This window comes from Rattus rattus, chromosome 6, assembly GCF_011064425.1.
Source record: "Rattus rattus isolate New Zealand chromosome 6, Rrattus_CSIRO_v1, whole genome shotgun sequence".
NCBI classification, from domain to species: Eukaryota; Metazoa; Chordata; class Mammalia; order Rodentia; family Muridae; genus Rattus; species Rattus rattus.
The window spans coordinates 74,906,415-74,934,056 of NC_046159.1; the positions used below are offsets into that span (position 1 = coordinate 74,906,415).

Genomic DNA, 27,642 nt, shown 5'->3' on the forward strand with positions numbered 1-27,642 from the left:
CACAGATGAGAATGTTTTGTGGCAGTAGGGAGGAAATGGAGGACCCATGTGCTTAGGCCAAGAGCTGTACCACTCCTATCTAAACATTCCTGGGTAATCTATTTCAAGAGCCATACAACTCATCCCTATAATTCTTGGGTATTCTAGTTAGAAGATGACAAAAGTCTGGGACTAGGGAGATAGTTCCCTTAATAAAGTACTTGCAATATGGTAGGAGGACCCCAGTTTAGATTCCCCGACTGTTTATGTATGAAAGTTAGGTGGATCCCCAGAGCTGAGAAACCAGTCTAACTGAACCTGCAGTCTCCAGGCTCAGTGAGAAGCCCTGTCTGAAGAAATAAGCATTGTCCTCTGGCCTTCATATGAATATGCACACACTTATAAGAATAACACAATTGCTTTATTTAATGATTTTACCATTTGGGCAGCCAAAACCAGTAGCTTGCTTCTGATTTAATTAGTCCTAAGACCATCCATCTTTTTAAGTACTCCCCAAACTGGGATATGATCAACTCAACAGTAAGTAGGCATCTTCATGAAAACCAGTTTAAACTATTGTCTCTCGTCAGTTAAACTGCACAGAGAAGGTAGGCAGCAAAGGCCTGTGGGTTCTAACATGATGGGTGTAGTAGGAATGAGGAAGGTCTGCAGTATGTGGGATTTGTTCCCCAAAAGTCAGACTTCACAGTGCTTGTTGCTGTCTTGGCAAAAAATTGGCCAGATGTGCATCTTTGCGGTACTGCAAATGAACATCCCCCCCGCCCCCCGCATTTCCAAGTGGTCTTGTGTTTAGGCCAGTGTAATACAAAGGAACTTCTATTAGATGCCAGCCCTGTATCTGTGTATTTTACCACTTCTAACATTCCAGCAGCTATTGTGAGCCACTTCTTCCTTTCATTTGTTTTCACTGATGTCACTGTCACTGTCACTGCTGCTTTCTCCATCACTACTGTTCAGTGCAGTGAGGTTACTCAGGGCTTCTCTGTAAGGAAGAGAAATGATATCACACTTAAGCTCACAGGATCAGGAGTGTTTGGCATCTCTGATCACACAGTCATAGCAGTTTTGAAAGCAGAAAAGGGATCCCAAAACTTCACTGAACTATTATGAGAACAAAGAAAAATTTCAACAGCCAAATGTTTACAATGAAACCTATAACAGAGGCTATAAACATCACCAAACCCCGGCTTTTGTAAGGAAGCTGGAGAAAAGGAAGCTGGAGAAAAAGCTGTAAGCACCAGAAAAGGAGACAAGCAGACTTACTTTTGCTCTGGGTCAACTGTGAAATCCATCATTACTCTTTGGGCAAGGCTCTCACTAATAGGCAAGCTAAAGGCACTTGCCAGCTTGACAACCTCAATGGCCAGAGTAGTGCTACTGGATGCTTTTGCTGTGTCCATAAATTCCTCCAGCAACTCATTTCTGTGTAAAAGAAAGCAAAATGGAACAGTCCCCAACTCACATTTTTTTCTATTACAGACTTACATATTCAAGTGTCTTCATTTATATAGGGGCAACAATATGTGTGCAATGCCCACAGAGGCCAGTGTCGGCTCCCCTGGAATTGAGTTAGAAATGCTTGTGAGCCTCCATGTGGGCACTGAGAACTACACCTTAGGGAAAACCAAAGTGAGCCATTTCTCCAGTGCATCCAACTTAACTTTTAGTCAAATATTTATAGGCAAGACTCAGAATATATTAGTCAAATTCTCATTAACCTTGGACAAAAGATAGAGGATAACATTCTATATTCCTCCTCCCAATCACAAAATGATCACTGAACAGAAAAAAGACCTGGTTAGGATATCCTGAATGGTATCTGCTTGCCTGTCTAACCAAAGAGCCCTCAAAAGCCGTGGTTTAGGCACGTGAAGAAATTTCAACCATGCACCCGAGAGGCAAAGCCTGTATCAGGTAAGGCCTCCGAGTCTCGACTTACCTGGGAATCTTATTATGCTTTTTGAAAAGTGTCAACATTTTCCTATGGAAGAAGAGCAAACATGACTGCTGACAGAAATACAAGTAGCAACTAGACAAAGCTATCCTTTTCTCAGGATCAGAAGCTACGTGACTACAAGTACCTATCTAAACTTTCTGAATTCCTGTGGGCTCCACTAGATACCAATCTTTGTATACAAATTCAACAGGTAAATCTGAGATGTGGCCAATTTAGAAATGCTAGTTATACCCTACACTGTGCAGATAAGAGGTAGTGGCATGGGCATAGCCTACTCCTCTTGAACTGTGAGTCAGTCTGCTCCAAAACTCCATTATGAAGAACAGGCTCAGATTAAGGCAACAGTCTCATGTATGTGAATGCCAACAGCTTGCCACATGCAAGACAGAGGCAGAGCACATACATTCAGCTCCCATGACTCAGCTGAGGTCCGTACCCCTGCGCCAATCATCACAGCCTGCTTCATAGTGTGGTCAACCTCCCTGACCATGAGCAAGCGAGCGAGCGAGCGAGCGAGAGAGAGAGAGAGAGAGAGAGAGAGAGAGAGAGAGAGAATATGTGATAATCTTGATGTCTCTAATTTTGGGAAAATGAGTAAGGTCTCCACTTATGAAACCCTAGACTTAGTATATTAGTGAAGTGCTGGTAAAACACAAGTAGAATAGTGGCTCAAACCAAAAACAACCTTGTTTCTGAAAATACCAGTTGCCAGAAATCTAAGGTCCTCACGCCACATTTTAGGTTAGGGATGGTGATGAGGGCACTTGCATTGCATTTCCAAAGGTGTGCTTCTCTCATCCCTCAGAACCACAGGGGCAGAAGAAAGAGGCTGAGTTTCTTTCCAGTAAGACACAGAAAGCCAAAAGGTGTGGAATGGAGAGAACTCTCAGCTCACTTGAGTACCCTCTTCTCAAGTGCACCAAACATCATGGTCTTAGCAAATTTCTTGTTTAACTGATATTTCCAAGTGTCTACTAAGAACCTCGTCTATATTCAGGTTTGTAGAGAATATTCACCTATCAACCCAAGTAAAGGTTTCAGCTCTAGGAACTGTTAGTTTACACTGGAAACATACTCACCAGGCTTCCTGGGTTCTGCCCCCTCTTAAAAAAAGGAAGGCTATATAATGTAAAGGGTTGGCTGGCCAATCAAGAGCTGTCTGCCGGGCATCCTGGTTTTCGTATGTGGATTTGATATCAGCAGCACAATCAGCAAATGCAACCTGAAGCTGAGAGGATCTAAGAGTCAGCAGAACTGTTTAGTTGGTCTGACAGTTTAAAACCAAGAACTATCACATGCACAGCAAACGAGAAATTCAGTAAAAAGCCTTCACCTGTTCTGGGATAGTGCAATTAACTGCATGTTTGAAATTCATCAAACATAAGTTGTTTTAATTTATTGACTGTGTGTATACATGTGCACATAAGTGTGCCAGAGCCCATGTATTGAGGTCAGAGGACAGCTTGTGGCGGGTTCTCTCCTTCCAGGTAGGACCCAGGAAAAGAACTTACTAAGGTCATCAGACTTGGTAGAAAGCACCTTTATTCACTGACACATCTCTGACATATCTTTCCAGGTAGTAGTAGTAGTAGTAGTAGTAGTAGTAGTAATAATAATAATAATAATAATAATAATAATAATAATAATAATAGTAACAATAATAAATTCTAATACATAAAAAAGAAAACTTTATATGTATGAGTATTTCGCCTGCATGTGCATTATGTGTGTCTGATGCCTGCAGAGGCGAGTTTCCCTGAAGTGGAGGCAGACAGTCGTGAACCTCCACGTGGGTGCTGGGAATCTAACCCAGCTACTATGAAGAACAAGTTGCTCTTAACCACTGAGCCACCTCCCCAGCTCATATTTTCCGTACTTTTGCATATGCAAGAGCATCTGAGTGCAGATGTTTTGAGTGCCTGATGGGAGTACTGGGAGCTGACACCTGGTCCTCTGGAAGAACAGCAAGCGCTTTTCCCACGTGTCATCTCTCTAGCCCATGCAATAATCATTATTAAAATTACCTGGCATTCATTGTTACAACTCTGTTCCTGTTGTCCACCTTGAACTAGAGGAATGAGGTTAACACTAAGATTGGTATACGTGTTTACCCTAAACCTACATTTGTATATGGAACATCCCACAAGGACCTCAAGAAGATAAAGCAGTAGAACAAATACATAGGTCAGTACACATCTAATGATAATGGTGAAACTTGAGCTCAAGCCAGCCTTACCTCTGGTGAATGTTTATCCCTGGCCATGAGCATCAACACTTCTTCTCTTAGGGCACCTCGAAAAGTATGGCCATATTCTTTACTATCTTAAAGCAAAAATAAATAAATAAATAACAGTGACAACCCAAATGCAAAACATCTGGTGAACTTTTATCTATTACTGACTTTTATCTTCTGGTGGGGTTAGAATTAGAATTATTAGAATTAAAGAAAACTTTAATTCCACTGCTCTGGGAGGCAGAGGCTTGCCTACAAAATGAGTACCAGGACAATCAGAGCTACATAGTGGGACTTGTTGCCAAATGCCAATCAAAAAGAACTGCTTGTAGTCAGTGTATGACACAGCCTAGGTACGGCACTGTACTGATTTCTCAGGCACTGATATCAAAACAATCTTTATTTTCCACACATGTACTCATCCAATGTAACCTGAGCGATGGCTGTAAGAAGTTTGACCTTAACAAATGGCACTAACTTCCACCAAGAATGGAGGCTGGAGGCTTTCAGTCTTTTTTTTTTTCTTTTTTCGAACTGGGGACGAACCCAGGGGCCTTGTGCTTGCTAGGCAAGCGCTGTACCACTGAGCTAAATCCCCAACCCCTGGAGGCTTTCAGTCTTAAAAATGTAAATGTGTTAATCACCAGTCACTGAAGTAAAATAGCACAAACTTGTCACCAACCTTTCCAAATCTGAGGAACCATTTCTAACCTATTGGCCACATCCACTGCTTGAAGAAGACCTATGAATATTTGGGAGTGGGGAAGAAATACCTGATGGAAAGAAATACAAACATGATTTTAAAGCATCCATCAGAAAAGACATCCTCACATGTTCATCTACAAAGACAGAAGATGAGCAATGAAGTTTCTTACTGAAGGTATCAGGTCCTTATACCACTTCAGGGTGACATCAATTTGTTCCAGTGAACAAATCAAACTGAAAAACTTCGAACTGTGGAGAGAAACTGTGTTTAGTCTATGTGTAACAATAAGGTATGATTAGTGAAATTTCAGTAGCATTATTAATGTATTAAATCATAAATTTTTAAAGTTGACGACTTTGGGTCAGTGAGATGGGTAAAGGTACTTTACCACATAAGCCTGGCAACTTGAGTACCATCCCTGGAACACACATGATAAAGGCAGGAGAGAACTTACTCTACAAAGTTGTCATTTGACACCACCCTCCTCATTGCTGTGGCATGTGCACTCAAAAAAAAAAAAAAAATATATATATATATATATATATTTATAATTTCAAGTCAGAACAGCCAATGATTGACCAAGAAAGTGATAACTCCTTAATTTCTCCACTGAGATCTTTGATCCTCAGCTGGACTATTTGGGCTGCCTACTCAGTACTTACTCTCAGATCCTTTAGAAGTTAGCTCAAATAACATTTGTATTCAGAGTACTCAATGAGGGAAGCAAAGACCTGGACACACACAAAAACAGCCCTCACATATAAGGCATAAAGTATAACGAAGAAAAAAAAATCTCTATGTACACATAAGAGACTAGTCATAATATTACTGCTACTTTGCAATGTTTTGTTTGCATATATGTACACAGGTGTGCCTGCTTATACAGGTGCATGTATGAGAGGGAGTTGTGTCTCAGATGTCCTCCTCACTGCCTCTCCATCATCTTACTGACACTGTTGTGTCCACCCTGAATGGTTACTGAGCCCCTGTGATCACTGTCAACGATTAGCTCCAACAATGTGTTCAGAGGTCCAAGGAGGGGATGGGGGTTATTGACTCACATACCTGGTGGATGAAACAAGCTCCAACAACTTTACACATGCATTAATATATACATACATACATTCATATATTTCGTGTATTCATACACATTTACATACATACATACACTCACACTCACACACACACACACACTTTGTGGATGGAGCAAGCTTCAACAAGCAGGCTTGAACAAGCTCCATATATACACACATATACATAATTTGGATGGAGCAAACTCCAATGAGCTGACTCCAACAACTTTATTTTTTCTCTTAGCCTTTTTATACTTTCTAAGACAAAGTTCTTTATGTAAGAAAAACTTCATAGTCACAAGTTACATCATGTCTAAAAACAATCACCACAAAAACATTCCTCAAAAACAGACTTAAAATCATTACACAAAAGGAAATTACAATAGGATTATGTATTATTCTTTTGAAATTCATATTTAACTAAACATTCCCCATTTTTCTCTCTCACCACAACCCCAAGGCAATAATTCTTTTATTACTAATTAACAAAGTTTAAGCAATCCAGCCCATAGTAGCCAAGTTCTTTCTTATGCTTAGCTGACAACAATTTGTACATTGCAAGAAAGAGCATCTATCTTATGTCTTGTTCAGCTAAACTAGCTGATCATCTCTTCTCTACCCTTATATTCATAACAATTATTTACTCTTTATCCATAACCCCGTCTTTTCATAGTGTACACCGAAACCTATGGCTACATCCCTAGATCACAAGATCCCAAAACTCACACCCAACCTAGAATGTTCTGATAGTTAACTTGTTCCAAGCCTATTTTTCCTTTCCAAATACAACTGGTGCTTGTAATGCATGAAAACTCACTGTATTCCTTTTCTAACATATGTAGCCCTCACTATTCTACAAAGGAAGGTACACATTCTACTCTTAGTTCTAACTTTATTACATCTTTCTGGCAAAACAACTTAAACCATCTTAAACTTTCTATCAACTACCCTAACTTCCTAATACTATTTAAGTCAAATCAGGAAATCTGTAAAATCATTAGTTTATCTAAACAATCTTATTTTTTGAAACTTCAACTTCATATTGATCTACAGGAAAGTTGCCTGACAGAGTGGGCTGTCCTAAGAGGCAACCACACCAGGATGGATGGATGAGGAATACAGCAGCGACAAAGATGACAATGCATGGCAGCAGGAAGAAGTAATCTGTACACGAAAGCTGAGGTACAGCCACTGCAGCTGTGTAAAATGTAAAGTCCCAATCTCTAGGAAGCTCACCTGCCCACTGTGGGTCCATCTGCCATTATGCTTTGCTCCATCCACCCAATGTATGAATGTATATCTGTGTACTTGTGTGTGTACGTATGTGTGAAGTTGTTGTTGGAGCTTGCTTCACCACCAAGTGTGTGAGCATGTGCCTACTTTATACTGTTGCCAGCCCCACACCCCTTCCTTGAATCACTAGAGCTGGTCTTCAACAGATCTACTTATTTCTACTTCCTGCTTCATTGTGGGGTTACAGACACATACCACCAGTGGAGGCTGGGGACCCAAACCTAAGAACTCATGCTCACACTTTACCCATGGAGCCATCTCCTCAGTCCCACCGCTTTCATCTCCAAGTGTTCAATTACATGTACCTAAGACTAGAGCTGGTCTTTTAAGATCTTCCCACTGCAGAATCTAGCAATTAAACTGAAAGAAGAGAGCTAGAAAGATGGCTCAAGAGTTAGGAGCCCTTGGTCCAAAATCAGGACTAGAGTTTGGATCCTGGCAACTATGTAACAAACTAGGCAAGTGCTTATAGGCACCTCCAAAGCAGGACAGAGATGGGAGGCTGGCTGGGCTTCCAGACGAGCTGAGACACAAGCCCCAGGTTCAGGAATAGATCTGCTCTAGAGGAACAGGTAGGGAATGATGGAGAGTTCTCGGAACCCTCTTCTGACTTTCACATACATGCACAGGTGTGTGCATACACACACACAGACAAGCACACATATAATAAATCTTTCAAAATATGAGCAACATACTTACTAATATGCTTTACGCTGAGAATCAGGTCCAATCAGTTTCCGGTTGTCTCCCGTGTTTAAAAGACCATGTAATTGGTAAGCAAGCTCTAAATCTCTGAGAGATGAACACTGAAAATTTGCAATTAATATATTACCCATTCTTATAAGCCAGTAGCTCAACAGAGTGAAAAACGTATGTTTTTTTCTTTGTATAAATTCTTAACACTAGGGCTGGTGAAATGGCTCAGCAGTTAAGATCACTGACTGCTCCTCCAGAGGTCCTGAGTTCAATTCCCAGCAACCACGTGGTGTGGCTCACAACCATCTGTAATGGGATTTGATGCCCTCTTCTGGTGTGTCTGAAGACAGTTACATTGTTCTCATATAAAATAATAAATCTTAAAAAAAAAAAAAAAAACAAAAAACCAAAACTCTCAACACTAGATCCAATTTACTGATAACAGCAGAAAATTAAGGAATTGATGGGTAAAGTAAACCCTAGGTTTATGAAATTTAAGACAAAATTTTCTATTAGCAATTCTACCACTGTACTGTCAAAATCTCCATGAGACAGGCAGCTTCAAGAAGCAGCCTTGACATGCCCCATCTCCTGTAAAGCATCTGAGTGGCTGGCTACATGAACGCTCGAGGACAGGCACCAGGCGGCCACACAACTATCCTCTGCCAACAGGATGCTCTCTATTCATCCTCAAGACATGAGATTTCTACTGTGATGACGACAAAATGAAAACAAACATCTATTTCCACCACTTTACAAGGTTAATGGGAAAAATATTCTGAAAATTTAATCAAAACAGGCAAAGAATATTCTAATAGAGATAGGATATAGATTGTAGAGAAAAAAAGAGTAGAAGCAAAGACACAATCAGAGGAGACACACAGAAGCGCAGTTATAGGCAACCATGGAAATAGAGGGGAGCCTTCGGAGCAGGGAAAACTAAAGTAATAAAGTGGCACTTACCACAGTCATGGCCGACTGGAAAAATTTATCTGAAAACCAAAGTTCACAAGAGATTTGGTTGGTGTGGATGTAACATTATTTTCATATCAATAACATTAACAAGCTACAGACACCCTTGGCTTTTACAGAATGTTTAACCCAAATATTGCTTCTTAGCTAAATAAACATTGCTCTTAACACAAGACCTCTAATGGCATTCAGGCAAACCACCCTTTGTTAGCAGGCGGGTGCGGGACGGAGGAGAGACAATTTCTGTACCTACCATCATCCAGGTCCTGTGGAGAAAATGTTCTTCCCTCTAATTCATTCATGATATCATAGATGATAAGGGATGGTATTTTTATAGAGCTACCTGCAGAAAAGCAAGGCAAAGGGCTTTCATCAGGAGTCCACATCTACAAGCACTACCGACTTCACAGCCCTAAGTTACAAAGACCTCCTCATCTGTTGCCTCCATCTGTAGCCTAAGACCTGGCAGAAAGCTGAGCAGGGCCAACATCGTGCTATAGCACAAAGCCCTGTCCTTCCTTGTGTTCCATTTAGACTCCACCCTTACCACCTCTTAAGAAGCTCAAACTTCTTTGGAATGGGACAAATACCAACACCCCCTATCCCAAACCAACACTTAACTATTTATTGGTATCTGTGTTCTTTTAAAGTCAAGTCAGATAAGGAAGCCAAGACCAAACCCAACTGCAGATTTAGTGGATGGGGTGCTTCTTAGAAGCCATATATACTTATTAATCCCAACTAAATTAAGGTAGGAAAACCACGAATCAGAGCTGAGCTACATAGCAAGTTTAAGACACTATGCTACACAGCAAAATAACTACTGGGTTTTAAAAAGACAACTGAATACTAACAGGGCAATTACTTTGTTGCTACTTCAAAATTGTAATTTTGCTGTTATGAATGGTAATGCAAGTATTTGATACGCAGGATATCTGATATACGACTCCTAGGTTGAGATCCACTGATTCATGAGAATGTCTACCATATGCGAATAGGTGTTCCCAAAGTCTAGAAGAGTATACCAGATCCCCACAACCTGGCAGGTAAGCTTGTGGAGCAAAACTATGCCCTCTAGAAGATCATCAAGTTCTCGTAACCATTAAACTAGTGGCTCTCAATCTGTGGGTCGAAACCCCTTGTCAAACATCTTTCATAGCGGATGCATATCAGATATTTACATAACAATACATAACCACCAAAATTCCAGTCATGAAGTGGCAACAAAAGTAATTTTATGGTTGGGGTCACCACAATATGAAGAACTGTATTATAGGGTTGCAGCATTAAGAAGGTTAAGAATCATTGACTTAAGCCATCTCTTTGGCTCTCAAAATTCTATTTACACACACACACACACACACACACACACACACACACACACACACACACACACACACACACACACACACACACACAGTGTATAAAAATCATTCAAAAATGAGTCATAGACTATAATGTAAGACCTAGCACTGAAACTGCTAGAGAGAGAGCACCAAAGGGATGACAATTCAAAACAATGGCACAGGCAAGAACTCTCTGTAAGGGACCCCAGTAGCACAGTATATGTGGCAAATGTTTATTAATCCTAACACTAAAGTAGGAAGATCATGAATCAGAGGTTTACCTGTGAGCTGCTTCTAGGATTCCCTAGTTGCTTCCTCTCACCTCACTGCAGGACACCAGATTAGATGCCCACTATCTAGTTTCGCTTTACATTGGTTCTGGAATCCAAGTTCTCAAGGTTTGCAAGGCAAGTACCTCAGCCCATTGAACCACCAGCCTTCTTGAAAAAGGGTCTGTCTTGGTGCTTTGTTAAAATGCAATGACAAGAGCAAGTGAGGGAAAAAGGGGCTCAGTTGGATTGCACAAAGGGGAAGGATCTACCTGTTTCTGCTCGGACTAAGTGTGTGTTACTATACCCGTTTTTAGTCTATAGTTTTTAGATTGTGCAACAAGCATTTTAAGATTGACCTATCTTCCTAGCTCCCCTCTATCCCCTTTTCTGAGACTCATGTACCATTCGCTGGCCTGGAAAACATCTGACACGCTTGCTCTGACTTCTTAAATTCTGTGATTATAGACAACTGCCACCAGGTCTGAAACACATGATGGAGCAACAGTTAAGTCTCATTTGTAGGAAAACAGAATTGGAGATAATCATATTAAATAAAGTTATTCCACTTCTCTTTCAAATACTATTTAGATTACACAGATGCATATGTTCATATATGAGACACGAGAGAAGAGGTATCACTGAGAGGAAGATGACTGGCAGGAGCGTAGAAAGGGCACATTGTGGGCACTGAGATAGCTCGGGGTTGCAGAAGGGCAATCGCTGCCAAGCCTAATGATAGTTTGACTCTTATACCGCAAAGAATAGGGCTGTAAGGCTTAATGTTAAGATTTTTTTAAAAATACACTCAAACTACCTACTTACTTATGGTTACTAAGTTATAATATACTGGACAGCACAGTTCTAAAGACCAAAAGGAACCCTTAACTACAACCCACCTTGCCTATTTTTTGTAGTGCAAGAATGATATAGTACACTTTACAGCCCTCTCTAGGTTTGTATTTTATATTGCAATCAAGGGTACTACCCTCAAGATTAACCTGTTGCTCAAATTGTAAATGCTAGTGTGTGAATTTCCTTATGTTTTAGAAATACTAAAAGTTGGAGTCATGCATGTCTCTCACCTCGATTCTGCTTCTGCCTCCTACGGGCTGGTACAGGGTTACAGGCACGCAACACCATGGAGGGTTGAATTCTTTTTTTTAAAGTATTATTAATTTGTCTTTCATGTGTATGGGGTTTTTTTTGTTTTGTTTTGGTTTTTTTTTGGTCTGTATTCATGCTTATGCATGTCTGGGGCCCCTGGAGATCAGAAGCAGCTTTGGATCCCTGTGACTGGAGTTATAGATGATTTTAAGCTATGTGGATGCTGGGAATTGAACCTGGTCTTCTGGAAGAAGTGTCAGTGTTCTTAACCCCCGAGCCATCTTTCTGGCCTCTGAACTCTTTTTTTTTTTTTTTTTTTTTTTTCCTTCCTGAAAACATGGTTTAATGTAGCCTTGGCTATCCTTGAACTCAGAGATCCATTTGCCTCCCCGTCTTGAGTGTAGGGACCACTACGCCCAGCTAATTCTCTATTCTTAATTCATATAAAGAGCAACAGCTTAACAACTCGGTAGAGAGGGTCAATGTACACATAAATCAAAGTAAGTGTAAGGTTATACATACCTCGCGGGTAAAAGAGGTGAATGATATGATGGTAAGTTGCAAGTGAGGGTTCTCAAATTACCAAGTAGAAAAAGGTGGGAAAAAGATAGTAAAAACAGATAATTACTGAAATATCTGTAACATGTTAGCATACAATTTGGGTTAGAGTATCTAATCATGCTAGAAAAATGTCCTGGAATTTAAAGCTGGCTAACAAAGCAATCGATTTCCATCAAGATCAAAAGTTACAGAAAAAAATGTCTTTCAAATGTTAAAGTAACATTGTACTTCCTGTAAAGAATTCAAGTATAAGGCACTCCCATCACAGCAGACAGCTTTCACTTGGTATCCATGGGGATGGAAACCAAACATCCCACTGAGGCCTGGCTATTCATAAGCTCGAGTCCTCATATAATATGGTGACATATCTGCATGTAACCCACACACACCCTAATGTACACTTGAAAGCATTTCTAGACCACCTGTAACATCTGATATGCTATAAAGGCTAGAGAAATACTTCTTGTATGATTTAGGAATTAATGACCAAAAAGTGTTTACAATTATTTTTCCTGACAGTTTTATCTGGGGTTGAATGCTGAGATAGACACAACAGATACAAAGGGCTAACTGCACTTGATTACGTATGCAGTAAGAAACCCTAACAGGTAAGGATGGTAAGGAGGAAAACATTTCCTGCTTTTGTGGCCTAGCCTAGTGGCCACCTCAGCAACTCATCTTCAGGGTGGATTCCTTACCTATTCCAATATGTTTCATTTCACGTAGTATCTGTAAGGCCGGTAGCCTTCCAAGTGAGTGAAACTTGCGGAGACATTTCAGCGTTGTGTTAAACGTCTGCAGGTTTGGCTTCACCTTCTGTGCAACCATATGTCTTAGTAGATCCTGGGTGAATCCAGAACAGGAAACACATGTCTTTACTCCAAGGTAATTTGCCAAAACTGTTAAGAGAACTTTATTCTGTGGCTAAATGTAAAACACATTAACACCTATACTCCCAATTAAAAACTACATGTTTTAGTGAACAAACAGCCTGGTCAGTGGCCCACATCTTTAATCCAGCAACTGAGAGTCAGAAACAAAAGATCTCTGTGGGTTCAAAGCAGGCCTGGCTTACATATCAAGGTCTAGGCCACTAAGGGCTTCACAGTGAGGCCTTTTCTTAAAGAAAACCAGAAAAAGCAAAACCCATGGCTAAGTACTGCCTGCGCAGAGCCAGCAGTCCCACCCTCCAGGGCCTAACACTGTCACGGGGTCAAGGAGCCTGTCTCTCCACTCTATCATCCACCCCTAGGAACCATGTGTCTATCTGCAATCTTCTCTCACACTGAGACAAAACAGACATAAAATAACTTAAGAACAGATCACTACGGTATAAAAACATTCTACCTTTAAATTTCGCCCAAAACCCTTTCTGGTGTTTTCAATTTGTCATCTCTGGCCAGTATTATAAATAATTACAGTGAACTCTTCCAGCGCTCTCTGAATTCTTGCTATATGGTGACTGATGAATCAATACTTTCTTTCCTCCTGGAAGGCAGGCACTGAGCAGTTGTTCCATGAGAGCAATGACTGCCACAAAAGTGCTAAATTAATCTTTATTAGTAAAAGGTAGCTACAAGATAAAGAAGGTTGTCGCTTACCAATATATCATTCCATTTTTCCTCAAATTTCTCATTGGGAATGAGTGTTTTTGCTTCAATCAATGCATTAAATGTGTATACATCAGCTGTAAAAGGAAAAGTACTTTAACAAAATTTGAGGTTGAAAATTCACCTCACAAAAACTGAAAATAAGAAATTGGTCAGTCTTGGTGTCTTAGTCAATCTCAGTAAGGCCTTTAGAACTAGTTCTCCACTCCCATTTTAGTCATGAGCACGACATCAGCACCCCCCCTACCCCAGACTGGAGCAAAATCTAAAGCTCTCACTGAAATCTTGGGAAGAGCAGCAGTTCCCAGCCAGTGTGAGTCATGACCTTTGGGGGTTACATATCAGATATTACATTAAGATCCAAAACAGTAGCAAAATTGCAGATATGAAGTAGCAATGAAAATCTGGGTTTTAAGGGTTGGAGGTCACCCCAACATGAGGAACTGTATTAAAGGGTCTCAGCATCAGGAAAGTTGAGAACCACTGTGTTAGAGAAATGTCCTTAAACTTACCACTAAGTCTGTTATTTAATAACTCAGTGTACAAGTTCAACGCCTGTGCATAAGCTCGGTGCTGGAGAGGAAAAAGCGAACATCAGCAAAGTCTCCCCAACTGGGAACGTGAGCACACAACAGAAGGCTCCTATTCTCAGGAAGCTTGTAGCTCAGTGCAGTGCATTTCTTCCAGAGGCACTAGCAATGCCTAGAGACAGTTTCAGTTGTCACAACTGAGGATGAGGCAGAGACAGGTTACTCACATCTGATGGGTAGAAATGGGGAAGACAATACACTCGGACATCTTCCAACACACAGGAAAGCTTCCAACAAGCCCTCTGCTCCCTCACTTGGGGAGCTCGGGGTTCAGTCCTTAAGACAGTTTGGTGCTCAATCCAAAAGACTGGAGTTCTCAATCCCATACCCATGCTAGGAGGCTCACAATGCCTGTAGGAAGTCTGGCTCCAAAAAAACCCAACACCCACTCACCCATCCACACCCTGGTATAAACTTAAGAGGGCAGTACAGGCAATTTCGGAGAGCATGTCTGAAAAAAGAAAAAAAAGGTTTTTTTTTGGCCAGGTATTGTGGAGCACCTGCAATGAGGCAAGCAGGCAGATTTGCGTGAGTTTAAGCCTTGTCTGCTAGTCCAGCCAGTTAAAGGTTACACAGAATCTGTCTCAAAAAGTATAACCATTTCCTATTATGTTTACTGAAAAATGCATGAAGCAAACAGATATCTTGCTTAAAATTGCCCCCCAAATATCACATTATGTACACCCTCATGATCCCAGGCATTTTACAACCCTGATAGAATAGGGGTGAAAAGAACAAACTCAATGGACCTTCAAGACAGAAATAAAGGAAGGTACCTTCACCATCCCTCGGATCATCGTGCAGTAGGAGCGTGCATTTTTCTCTGGCATCAGAGCGAAGATTCTCTCGGCATTGTTTTGTGCTCTAGAAACATGAGAATAAACATCAACCAGAGGCACAGAGAAAACTAGTGAGTGCCACCACTTTCTGGCAATGTTTTAGGCAATGTACACAACTGTCCTCTGACCCAGAGTGTAACAGGTTATCACCTCAAAATATGTTAAAGATCTCAAGTTGTCTACACATTCACAGCTCTCAGGCCCATGGCCGGGAATGACCAGAAAGTGGTTATTAACATCTAAGAAATACCCAGGTCAAACACAAAGAACAAGATACACAGCAGAGGCTGTTTCTCTGTCCCACTTCTTATACTTTGAAACAAATTCCCCAAGGTGGCCTTGCTCCCAAGTCTTGCATATGTTCTAGCATAAGCAGTTTTGCCTCTTTACTAGAGGGTAAGAAAATGGTACCTGTCTTGTGTAAATGTTCCTGAATACTGAACACCCTAGGATATCAGCTAAGATTTTACTACAAAGTCTATGTGTGTGCCAGTGCCCATGGAGGTCACATCTCCCAGAGCTGGAATTACATATAAGATGCTGGGAACAGAACTTGGAATCTCAGTGAGAATAGGAAATTCTCTTAACTACTGAGCCATCTCTCTAAACCAGTATAATGGTAGCCTTTCTCCTCTATACATGCAATCAAATCTTTCAGAATTAGTTAGGGAATCTACATCCCAGGGTAGCACTACTCATTAAACTACACACAGATGAAAAATGACAAAAAGGTCATCCAGGTCAAACCCTGAGTGGAGTTTTGTACACTGGCAGGCGGTAACAACCTATAAAAAGTAGTCTAAGCCGCAAGTGCTGCTGTGCACTGCTTGTACCAGTCCCAGGCAGAGGCAGGAATGGCCCACACTGGAGGATGGCCTGGGATCTTACATAAAGGCAGTAGCCAAGAAGCCAGGTACAGTGGCACCCACTTTTAACCCAGCACTCAGGAGGCACAAGGATCTTTGCGAGTTTGATGCTGGCCACTTCTACATAGTGAGCTCCCGGACAACCAAGACTACAGAGAGTCTCTGTCTCATGAAACAAAACAAAAGACAAAAGGTATAAAATATAAGTATACAAAGGCAGATTGTGGAATATATATGTAAAATGGAAAAGTTTCTATTTTAGAACATTTTATAGGATGGCAACTCCAGAAGACACGGCAGCATATTTTTCATGTACTGTAAAGTTCCCATAACCCAGGGTTTCATATTTAACATACTTCCAAAGACCAGACTCCATCCTGGGTGTTTGGTTGTTTTCCTCGGCAGCCTCTTCCTAGAACAGATGAGATACAGGGTAAAAAAACACTTGCTTGAAAGCTACTTAAAAAATCAGAAAAGGAAATTCAAAAACCTAAAGGAAATAACAGATTATCAAAAGGCAAAGAAAACCCCCCAATATGTTCACACCCACAGTTAATACATTTAATGTGGAATTAGTGCACACTGAGGAAAGCAAGTCACATCTAAAATCTGACCAGGCTGGCCTCAAACTCAAGAGATCTGCCTTCCACCTCTGTGCTGGGATTAAAAGTGTAAGCCAGCATACCCAGTTATGCATAGCTAGGCCTAAAAATAGAGCCTACAAGCCAGCTACTTAGGAGACCAAAGCATGTAGAATTTGAATTTAGGGCTAGTCCAAGCAACTTAATTAGCAAGATAATTATTTCAAAAACCAACCAACCAAACAAACAAACAAAAAAATAGGGCAGGGCATTGGTGAGGTACACCTTTAATCCCAGTACTTGAAAGGCAGAGGTAATCAGATCTCTTAGATCAACATGGTCTACAGAGTGAATGCCAGGACAGCCAGGGCACAGAGAGACTTTGGTTCAAAATACAAAACAAACAACAAAAAAATTCCAAAACAAAAAACACCAACCAAAAAAGTGTAGGGAGTAGAGATGGTTTCACAATTCAGTACTTGCCTACCATATGGAGAGCCTAGGTTTACCTCTCCCTAAAAAGCTCACTAATGTTCTATTCGGCTATAAAGATGAAAATTATGTCATTTGTAAGAAAATGGAACTAGAGATTACTTATAGATTAAAGAAAAAAAAAAAGAGTTGCTTGCTTTTTCTCACATGTATCATCCTCTAAAACATATACATCTTAAACACAAAGTAGAAAGGGATAATTTGGAAAGATGAAAAAGACCACTGGGAAAGGAGGGAAGGCAGGAGGGAAAGGAGGAGGGGGAAAGGAGGAAGAGGGAAAGGAGGAAGAGAGAAAGGAGGGGGAAAGGAGGAAGAGGGAAAGGAGGAAGAGAGAAAGGAAGAAGAGAGAAAAGAAAGGAGGGGGAAAGGAGGAAGAGGGAAAGGAGGAAGAGGGAGTATGGTTAAAATACACTACATACATGTATGAAAATGTACTAATAAAACACACTATTTTGGGTAATACATACTAAATAAAAATGAATGGAAAACAAGTGTTCATGTGTCTCCATTGTGCTTACAGAAGGCCACGGTGCCACATCAGAATAGAACCTTTTATTACTATGACACATGGCACAGAACCCTAACCCACTGAGAAAACATTATTGTAGAAACAAAAAGCCAACTTTTAAATTTTTTTTTTTTTTTTTTTTTACCAAGTTTTCCAAATGTTCGGTTTGTTGAAAAGGATAGTCAGCTGGGGGCTCTTGATCACCATAGTAACACAATAAATCCAAAAGACTATTAGTTGTTTCAAGAGAGACTGTGGTTCCTGTGGTTAGGAGAAAAAAACAAATGTTTAAACATCCAACAACCAAAGCCTGTTGAAATTCCTCCCTTCTTCTCTACTACTGGTGGCTTATTGGCTGCATACTCAATGCCTACTACCATATCACCAATTAGCACATAGAATGTATGATGGCTTTCTGCTGATTCTGTCCCAGTTTCCCCTGTAATGGCTGTTTTTTGTGTGTCAACTTGACATAAGCTGGAGTTATCACAGAGAAAAGGAGCCTCCCCTGAGGAAATACCTCCATGAGATCCAGCTGTAAGGTATTTTCTCAATTAGTGATCAAGGGGGAAGGGCCAGCCCATTGTCAGTGGTGCCATCCCTGGGCTGGTAGTTTTGGGTTCTATAAGCAAGTTTGTTTCTTTTATGCTTAGCAAAATTTTTATTCTAATTCACTTAACAGCAGTGTAGACTCCTAAAATTTAATGATAACAGCTGACTTTGAAGAGATCACATCTTTATTTATAGTAGCTTATCAGTCATGTTACCTAGAATTATACTTATTAATAAAGTCATCCAGATCTAATGCAAAACACAAAAGGACATTAGTTAGATGCTCAGAAAAATTACATGGTCTTTTCTAGATTACTAAGTGAGGCAGAACCCTATCAACATCCAAGTCCCTGATCTCCACTGAACAAGTCTTTCTTTTAAAACATTTCTCTGGGGCTGAAAAGATAGATGCTCAGTTCAGTAGTTAAGAGCACTTGCTGCTTGCTCTTCCATAGGACTTGGTTTGCTTCCCAGCACTCACAACAGGGATAAAATAAGTGCAGTTAAGGAGCTGGAGAGATGGCTCAGTGGTTAAGAGCACTGACTGCTCTTCCAGGAGTCCTGAGTTCAAATCCCAGCAACCACATGGTGGCTCACTACCATCTGTAATGGGATCCGATGCCTTCTTCTTTGTCTGAAGACAGTGCAGTTAAGGAAGATCACAGGTCCTCTTCTGGCCTCCCCTGAAACTAGGCCCACAAATGATGCAGATATACACGCAAACAAAACCCTCACACATAAACAGAGGCCATGTACTTCCTTTGCCAGAATACACAGGACAAAAGCAAGTAATAACCCGCAGTTCTACCTCACTTATAATTTCAGGGTGAAGATGGAGCAGAATATGAATTATGGTATTATACCACTGAAATCACAAACGTCGCCATCAAGCAGAGTAAGCACTATTTGCTATTTTTATTCATAGTTAAGTGGGCCTTATAAAATGACCCATATTCCAAGAGGGGCTCTGACTGAAATGAGTCACCTGCTTGCAAGAGCTGGTCAAAAATGTCCACTGAAGCTTTGACTCTTTTGAGTTTGACTCGTTCCTTCAGGGCAGCTTCACTCACACCTTCAATCCGAGGCTCCAAGTACTCGGGCATTAAGCACTAGAACAACAGGAGAAGTGAATGACTACAAACAGTCCAGGGTAGCAGGGTAACACTACTGACGCTGTTAGCATCCAGAGACCCAAGTAAACTGGCAGTTGGTTCCAGATCCTGTTTCCTGCACCGCATTACACTTGCATCTGAACATAAACAGCTTAGCACAAAACCTAAACCAAAATATCCAGGTAAGAACGAGAAAGGCCAGTAAACGTCTACAGCCTGGAAAGGCAGAACACTGTTTAGCAGCTACTGACTTGATGGAAATTTAAGAACGTTCGAACATAAATATTCACTCCCTATTTCCAACCAAGGGTCTTTTTTTTTCTCTTCTTTTTTTTTTTTCGGAGCTGGGGACCGAACCCAGGACCTTGCCCTTGCTAGGCAAGTGCTCTACCACTGAGCTAAATCCCCAACACCCCAACCAAGGGTCTTAACCTGAGGTTGAGCTAAATACTTTGCTTCCAGGTGTTTTGATTTTACTTCATTTACTAATTTTTCAAATACATTTCAAAAGGGAACAACTTTACTCCAAGTACTGAGCTAGGCATTAGGGATTCTGAGATTTCTTTTCTTTTTTTTTTTTTTTTAAAGGGGGTGCTCTACCTTCCAAGCACTCCTATTCTGATGACAGTTAATGCTAAGTTGAAATTCAAGAATAACCAAAAAGACAAGTCTCTGGACCGGCCTGTGAGGAATTCCCTAGGTCAGTTAACTGAGGTGGAAAGAAGCATTCTAAGTGTGACTGAGATCATTCCACACAGGTTCTGGACTGCATATAAAGAGAACGTGAGCTAACCACTAGGATGCATGGCTTCTGCTCCCACTTCTGTTATACTGTGACTAGTTACTTGCTGCTCTTGCTAAGATGCTTTCCCTACCATGATGGGCTGTATTTCCTTAAACTCTAAGCTGAACTAAAACTTTCCTTCTTCATTAAATTGCTTGTCAGGTATTTTGTCATAGCAGGAAAATCAATCCACACAGGGTATTAACTAATGACAGAGAGCTTACAGGAGGTTCTATGGTCTATCACCAACACAAAACCCCAGAAACAGAGACAGTCAATCACAGTACAGTGTAAAATGACACCACCTCCAAGGTAGGAGACCCCAGAAGGCTTCCAACAAGTGACGCGGAAGCCAAGCATAGGAGCACTGCCGGCCAAAAGGGTGAGTGGTGGGCCAACAAATGAGCATTCTCCAACTATCACCGTTCTAATATTCCTACTACACAACTGTCCTGGCTTGCTGGTCTGTCACAGAAACTGCAGTAGAAGAGGTTTGTGTGGGTTTGAGTTTGCGGAAGAAAGGGGAAGGGAGAAGCTGCAGGCAGGATGAGGGGCTGAGGAAGGCATTTCTCACTCATACTGTTTAACTGACTGCAGTGGCTGCTGGGCGGACACTCTACAGACACCTGGACCACAATGCCTGGACCAAGGGGTGTCAGAAATATGGCCTCAAGCCCCAAGAAGAAGAATGTGGGCAAGACACACAACACCAACAGAGTGCAAAAATGACCAAAACAGAAAGTGCAGACTGTAAAGAGAAAAATGGAGCATGGCGCCTTTATAAAGACAACATTTATAAGGAAATGCTAGAAGCCACTAGAGGTCCCTGAAAAGGAACTCTCACAGAGAAGATTCACACACAAAAGCAATTTTAAAAGGTTAGCAAAGGTTCTCACTCCAATATCCTAGGCACTAAAATGGCTAAATCAGCGGTGGAAGTGAGATTTAATTTGTATTCACAGTACTATGGAAAAGACACAATCACCTCTCCTTACCGGTATATGAGGCTCAGCTATATCCTTTTGGAAATATTTGGGATGTGAATTAATAATAAACTTTGCTGCAGTCTCTCCAGATTTCTTTGCCAATAAAAACGAACGCTACATAAGAAAAAATACAAATTAGCGCTTAACATATAATAATTTAGACTTAAGCAAAACTACACCTTCAGCAAAAATTGCTCCCTTTCTACCAGAAAAAACACAATAATACAAGAACTCCCAATTACAAATCAAGCTATAGTACTTCACAGATCTCATTTCTGAGTATGCCATTAATTTCAGGTCATGTTTTATATATAATACACTACAGACACATATGGTTTGCTTAAGTGTCAGTCAAGACCTTAATATTAAAAAAGCAACAAAAACTAAACCAAAATCATTTTCAGAATACTTAAATATTTTTTGATAAAATTAAGATTCAGAATCTAACAATTTGTCAGTATTTGTAAGCTTTCCAAGGTTTCTTATTTTATTTTAATAATTTAGCTACTTATATATCCTTACACAAACCAGTAAGGCTTTTAAAAGTCACTAGAAAAGTGACACACTAGTACTCACAGACTCCATCGCAGAGGTTGGTATGAGGTAAGGGTCATCCTGAAACACATAAGGTGCAGCTGTAGGATCCTGTGGAAAAGGCACATACATCTTGTTAGATTTTCACTAAAATCCTCTAAGCTTGAATGATCACAAGTTCTGTAAATAAAGTTTTAGACAGTATATATGCATGTAGGAATATGGTCATATGCCTGCACATATAAAAAGAAAACACACATATCAGTAAGACTTTCCCCCAACTTTTGCACAACACAGAGTTGTTAAGTACAAACCCCCATAGCTCCATCTTAAAAGGTTTTTTTCTTCTCTTGGTTCTAGGATAGAACCCAGGGTCTCACACATTAATTAGTAAGCATTTTATCACTGTGCTAATTCCTCAGCCTATTTCGTAGGATTTCAGTCTGTTGTCAGGACTATCACTGCTTTAAACTCTAGTTAAGGACCCATGAATTAACTGCTCCCCCCAGCGGTTTCTTGCAATAAGATTTCTTTCACTGCACAGTCACTATGCACCCATGTGCAACTTTACTTGATAGTTCCTTCTCCGGGGGCTTGGGAATATCTAAACAGATACAGCACTTGCCAAACAAGCATGAGTCCTAAGTATGGGATGGGTATGCCAGCACTCCTATAACTCTAGCGCTCACAACGCAGGGACAAGAGATTCCCAGAATACTGGCTAGTTAAACTAGCCTTTCAGCTGAGCTCTTGAATTGGCTGAAATCTTGCCTCCAATGAATCAGTGGACAGTTGTTGAGCAGTTCATTTGTCTGTAAATAGGCATCTGAAATGCTACTCAGAACTGTGTGTGTGACTCTTGGAGACCTATCCTCCCATTAGGGCCTTCTATGTGGACAACTGACCTCAGAGCTTTGGGATTTTTTTGATCTATCCTATACCCATAATGTAGATCAGACTGGGATTAAAAGCATGTTCTACCGCACCTATCCAAGGATCTATATTTTGACCAATGTATTACCACCAGCAGGAAATACCCATGTCTCAGAGTCTGTACAAAGACAAAGACATGGTTCCCGAATCCCTTAGAAACAAGCACCTCTTTTTTTATTAACTAATTAATTACTTCATGTTATTTTTAGAAACATATTTTAAGAAGCTTTTCCAGTGATAAAAATGATTAGTATGAGCTGGGCCCCATAGTGCACACCTGTAAAAAATCCTAAGACTTGGGAGGCAGAGACAAGAGGATCTTTGAGCACAAGGCCAGCCTGATCTACATAGCAAGTACCAGGACAGCCAGAACTATATTATAGAGAGCAAGCAAAACAAACAAACACACAACTATCAGTATGCTGCAAAAACACTACATGGGCATCACACTCTAGCCAGCCCTATGCTGGTCACTATAAAACCTGTTTTCCCATTTTCCAAAAGTAGGGATTGAATTATCTTTTAAAAAAATTTCTAGATGCACAACAGCTTAATTATGAATAAAGAGCTATAACATTGAATGTATTATTAACCTTGAAAAGCCTACTTACCCTGGTTACTGTGGATGCAAGTGCTTGAAGAATGGCCACTTTATCCCTAGAATTAGAACCACAGGTCAGCCTTTATCAAGATTAAAATACTTACAAAATAAACACGTCAGTCTATTCTCATAGGACACTGGGCATAAATCAAGACAGACAGTTCAGCTCTCACCCAGGGCCAGGACTTATTTCTCAAAGGGAGGAAGAGGTTGGATTGAAGGTTTGAGACCACCTGGACTTCAGGGCTAGACTCTAATCAAGAACTAGAGAATGGAGCTTAGAGTTCTTGTGGGGTAGACCCTCTGCACCAAAATCCTGTTTCTTTTGACAGGTACACATTCCTCCTTCCCTTTGCTTCATATGTACTCTAACTGGTCTCTAATACCATACCCAAGAAAAGCAATTTCTTCTCTCTCTGCCCGTAAGTCTACCTTGCTGACTTCCTTCAACCCACTTCCTTACGCATTCTTAGAGCAGCTCTCTGGACTCTTGCTAACATCCAGACTCTTGCCTCTACCCTGGAACAACTCAAGCAGTTTCTGCAGTGACTTGCTTGCATCCTTACTATGGTGTCTGATGCATACTGTGATCCTACCCACCATGATTTTCTTATCTCCAGAATAAAATTTCTCTTTGAGACAGGGTTTTATGTAGTCTAGGCTGGCCTGAAACTCCATGTGTTGCCGAGGATGACCTTACACTTCTGGTCCTCTTAGTGATAGGACAGGCATGCACCAGGACACCCAGTTTCAGGCAGTATTAGAAGTGAATCCAAGGCTTCAACTGTTCAAGGCAAGTTCACTATCAACCCTCCATTCCCAGGGACTTTTACAGATAATTTTAAGCATAAGCAGACTAAAACAAAACAAAAACAATCAACTTGTTGTCACTTGGAACATGTTTACAGAAGTTTCTACTGTCCTTGTGACTATGCAGATGTAAGGAATGTTTTTAAATGTTATAGATAGCATGTTATTTCTACTATGTGTTCACTCAAAGATGGGTATCTAGCTGGTTCAACTGAGAGTGCTCTCAAGCTCTTTGGGTATATATGCAAATGTTCCTTCCGAGTGGCTAGCCAGTAAGATATTAACATGATCTTAATTCTGATCCTATTTCTGTCCAAATCATTATTCAAATTTGCTCTTCCATCAACAAATACTTCTAAGCACATGTTTTCACTCTTTGCTAATCTGGAAGGTTTTAAATTGTATTTCTGGTATAAATCCTAGGTAGGCTTTTTGCCCTCTTAAAGTTACCTCATAATCTAAACTAACTTCATTCCCTGCCTTCACCATATCATTCTCAAGGAAATCCACAACAACTAAAATCTATTCATTTTCTGTGGCACTGTGAGATCTGATCACAGCTTTAAATGACAAAAGGCATTTGTAGTCTAAAAATACATATACTAAGCCTAGAAACAGAGGCTCCACACCAGGGTTCAATAACCACCCTACACTATTTCTTTTTGTGGGGTGGGTGGGGTGGTAAAGGTATTGCTGCACAAATAAAAGGCAAGAAATATGTGAACAAAGTAGGTTGCAGTCCACACAAATTTGACACTTTTTTTGTGTAATTTTCAAGTTACCTTTTTTCCCCTAAACCATCCCCCCAACTAACCATCCTTAGCTTATAAACTGAATTTTTAAAATGCCTTGACTTGCTGACCAATGCCATTTCTTGTTTCCTAACATTTCCCCCAGGCCCTCCTGAACTACCACCATAATCAACGATCACATTACATTCTGCCTTCCTGCACCCTTCCCGCACAATCTCACAAGATCTACCAATAGGAAAGGGCAGTTTTAATAAACAGCTGGCTGCCTGGATCTTGTGACAAGCCTCCAACTTCTGCCTCAAGTGCTGAGATTACAGGAGTATGCACTACAAAACAACACTCAATATATACCTAAATTCTGACTAGCTATATGGGTAAAACTGCATACATATAGGACTATGAGATACAACACAGGCAGGTGACAATTAGAGTATTCCTCCTGTTGTATTTCTTGTAGTTGTCTGGGTATAAAGGTTGTCAGAGGGCAGTATGTGAGAATGCAGAATTCACAGCTAACCAAGTCCCTACTCTTAGCTCCAGTGGTCCATTATCCCTATTCTTGTTTAAAGACAGGGCGTTAACATATGAACTCATTAGATAGACTTGTCCTTAAATGCAGAGATCCCATCCGCTGCCTCTTGTGTGCTGAGACTAAAGGAGTTTGGTACCTTGGCTAGCCACTCTTCCTCCCCTTGTGCAAGGGAAACAAATGAATCTAATGATATTTATATAATGATATTATATAGCCACTAAAATCAAAAGTATTACACAAAAAGTATACCTAATAGTTCAATTATAAACTAAATGTATAGTTTACACATAAAAGTGTATCACAAGTAACAGCCAACATAGTATTTGTCTATGTGCTAGGCACTGTTTAAATCCTTATGTTTCATTTACAATAAACATCCAACCACTTGCTAAATAAATAGCAAAATACTCACCATGTTTTCTTTTTTGGAATGACTATTTCTTCAATCCCTTGCAGAGAAAAAATGAACATAATCAGTTTTCTAATAACACAAAGAAATACAATGCCTTTTCATTTAAAAAAATTCTATTTTCCATAGTTTTAAAAATACCTGTTATATCTGTTCCTTCAACCTTTGGGAGGGATTCACTTCCAGGATAAAATCTGCATTAAAAACAAAACAAATCCTAATGTTAGTACTGCTCAGAGCTCATCTCTACCTGCACATATACATTTTGAGCCCCATTTTCTAATTACTGTGGGTCAAACAGACTAGGCTGTATACCTAACATCAACATGTACTGGGAAGATACTGTCAAAACAGCATGTTCAATGCATATATAACAGGCAGTCAAGATTGATTAATTCACTGCTTTCTGATGTTAGAAATCAAACCAGAGCCTCAACTATACTAGGCAAGCTCTGGATCACTAAGCTACAGTCTTAAACATGATTTAAACAGATTTAAACATGTAATCTCGTTACCGAACAATCCAGGTTAAAAAGGGAAAATTCAATAGCATTGGAACAATCTGAACAGCTCGTTTGAAATACAGAGAAATGAACCTGAGTTGAATCAATTCAGGTTGAGTTGTTTTTATTAGACACTACCCAGAAAGCAAAAGCCTACCTCACTTAAAGCAATCAGAACAAAGCTAAGATCACTCATGGCTTTATTATAGTCCACTACTTTTAATAATTAACAATATACTAACAACCTAAGTCTTTTAACCACTATGATCTCAGAACCTCAAAAATTATTTTTGTGCAGAATAGAAATACTGGTTCATGACTAAGTTTCAGAATATCATATTCATGGATAACTTCACACTTAATATCCTAAAATAAAATCCACAAAGATTAAGGTATCATTTTACCTATTTTTAAAAAGCTTTTATTATTTTGTGTGATTGTACCTACATGGCCACACAGCAACTTTGTGGAGCTGGTTTTCTCCTTCCAGTTTTCCCTACAGTTCTTTCAGACAGTTATTACTACTTAAAATTCACCCTAAAGATTTGTCTACTATCAGCCAACTGAATATAACACTAAGCATAAGTTTTTATTGGGTAGATGATTTTAACTCAGTAGTAGTGTGTAATTAGCTCATATGAAGTTTTAACTCAGTAGTAGTGTGTAATTAGCTCATATGAAGTTTTTGGATCAATATACAAAAATAAATAAAATTGGGTTTTGAGTTTACACTACCTCTAAATGCCTCTCATACTTCCACCAGGCCACTGTATGAAGGATGTAAAAAGAAATTACATTATGTCCTCAGCTGTAATTATCACAAGATGGAAAGGCTGTGGTCAGACGTTTTTAAGGCTTTTCTGCTTTTACTAAAGCCTAATCTTCTCAGCTTAAGTTTCTCATAATATTCAGTCCACGATGGTAATAGCCTGTCCTTTATTTAGGAAAGATCTATTTGCCCTTTCCTTTTGGCATAGTTAAAATGAATATGGGAGGGAGGTTAAAGAAATTTGTGTAGGGGTTTGTAGAGGCACTCAGGGGAATGTAAACTTCACGAGAACAGGGCCCTAGTTTAAAGGGCAATTTTAATTCTATATCGTACTACAGTCAACCAACAAAAATCTCCTGAAACAATACTCAATACTCGCCGCTACCTCGTGTTACCCTTGAGAGCGCGGGGCCTGCAGCATGCAAATACCTTTGCATCTCACCTACTTCACGACTCTCAGGGAAATGCAAGACGGAACTTACTCCAGGTCTTCTTACCTGCAACAGAGCTTCGGTTCATACACACCCGTTTCCCGAGTGGTCCGCAGCAAGACAAGACCGCTGCGAAAGGGCAAACGGCGAGCAGCCGCTACCGCCGCCATCTTTGGACTCCTCGCAGAGCACGTTGGGAACGCCCTCCGCCTACAGGGTCGAGGGGCGGGGCTGG

General features: G+C 40.3%; 1 protein-coding gene and 1 non-coding gene across 3 annotated transcripts; both read right to left on the reverse strand.

The window, feature by feature from the left end:
* Window positions 1-378: 378 nt before the first annotated feature.
* On the reverse strand, window positions 379-27,622 carry Ptcd3 (pentatricopeptide repeat domain 3). 2 transcript variants are annotated; one of them, XM_032906364.1, is made up of 24 exons: window positions 27,474-27,622; window positions 25,846-25,898; window positions 25,708-25,744; window positions 23,212-23,257; window positions 21,710-21,778; window positions 21,143-21,247; window positions 19,237-19,360; window positions 17,845-17,960; window positions 16,475-16,530; window positions 15,190-15,277; window positions 14,336-14,396; window positions 13,815-13,900; window positions 12,912-13,056; window positions 12,175-12,225; window positions 9,184-9,273; window positions 8,922-8,950; window positions 7,962-8,068; window positions 5,066-5,144; window positions 4,873-4,963; window positions 4,194-4,279; window positions 3,037-3,185; window positions 1,940-1,981; window positions 1,264-1,422; window positions 379-982 (listed from the first exon to the last, which is right to left on the reverse strand). In XM_032906364.1, exons 1-24 carry the CDS (start codon window positions 27,575-27,577, stop codon window positions 895-897), a joined length of 2,061 nt encoding a protein of 686 aa, XP_032762255.1. In that variant the 5' UTR covers window positions 27,578-27,622; the 3' UTR covers window positions 379-894. The 2 variants fall into 2 exon arrangements, with proteins under 2 accessions (XP_032762255.1, XP_032762256.1); XM_032906365.1 differs by lacking the exons at window positions 379-982; window positions 1,264-1,422; window positions 1,940-1,981 and adding an exon at window positions 1,988-2,439.
* LOC116904786 lies at window positions 2,281-2,417 on the reverse strand. Its single transcript, XR_004388450.1, has one exon. It is a non-coding gene; the product is annotated as a small nucleolar RNA SNORD94 (small nucleolar RNA).
* Window positions 27,623-27,642: the final 20 nt, after the last annotated feature.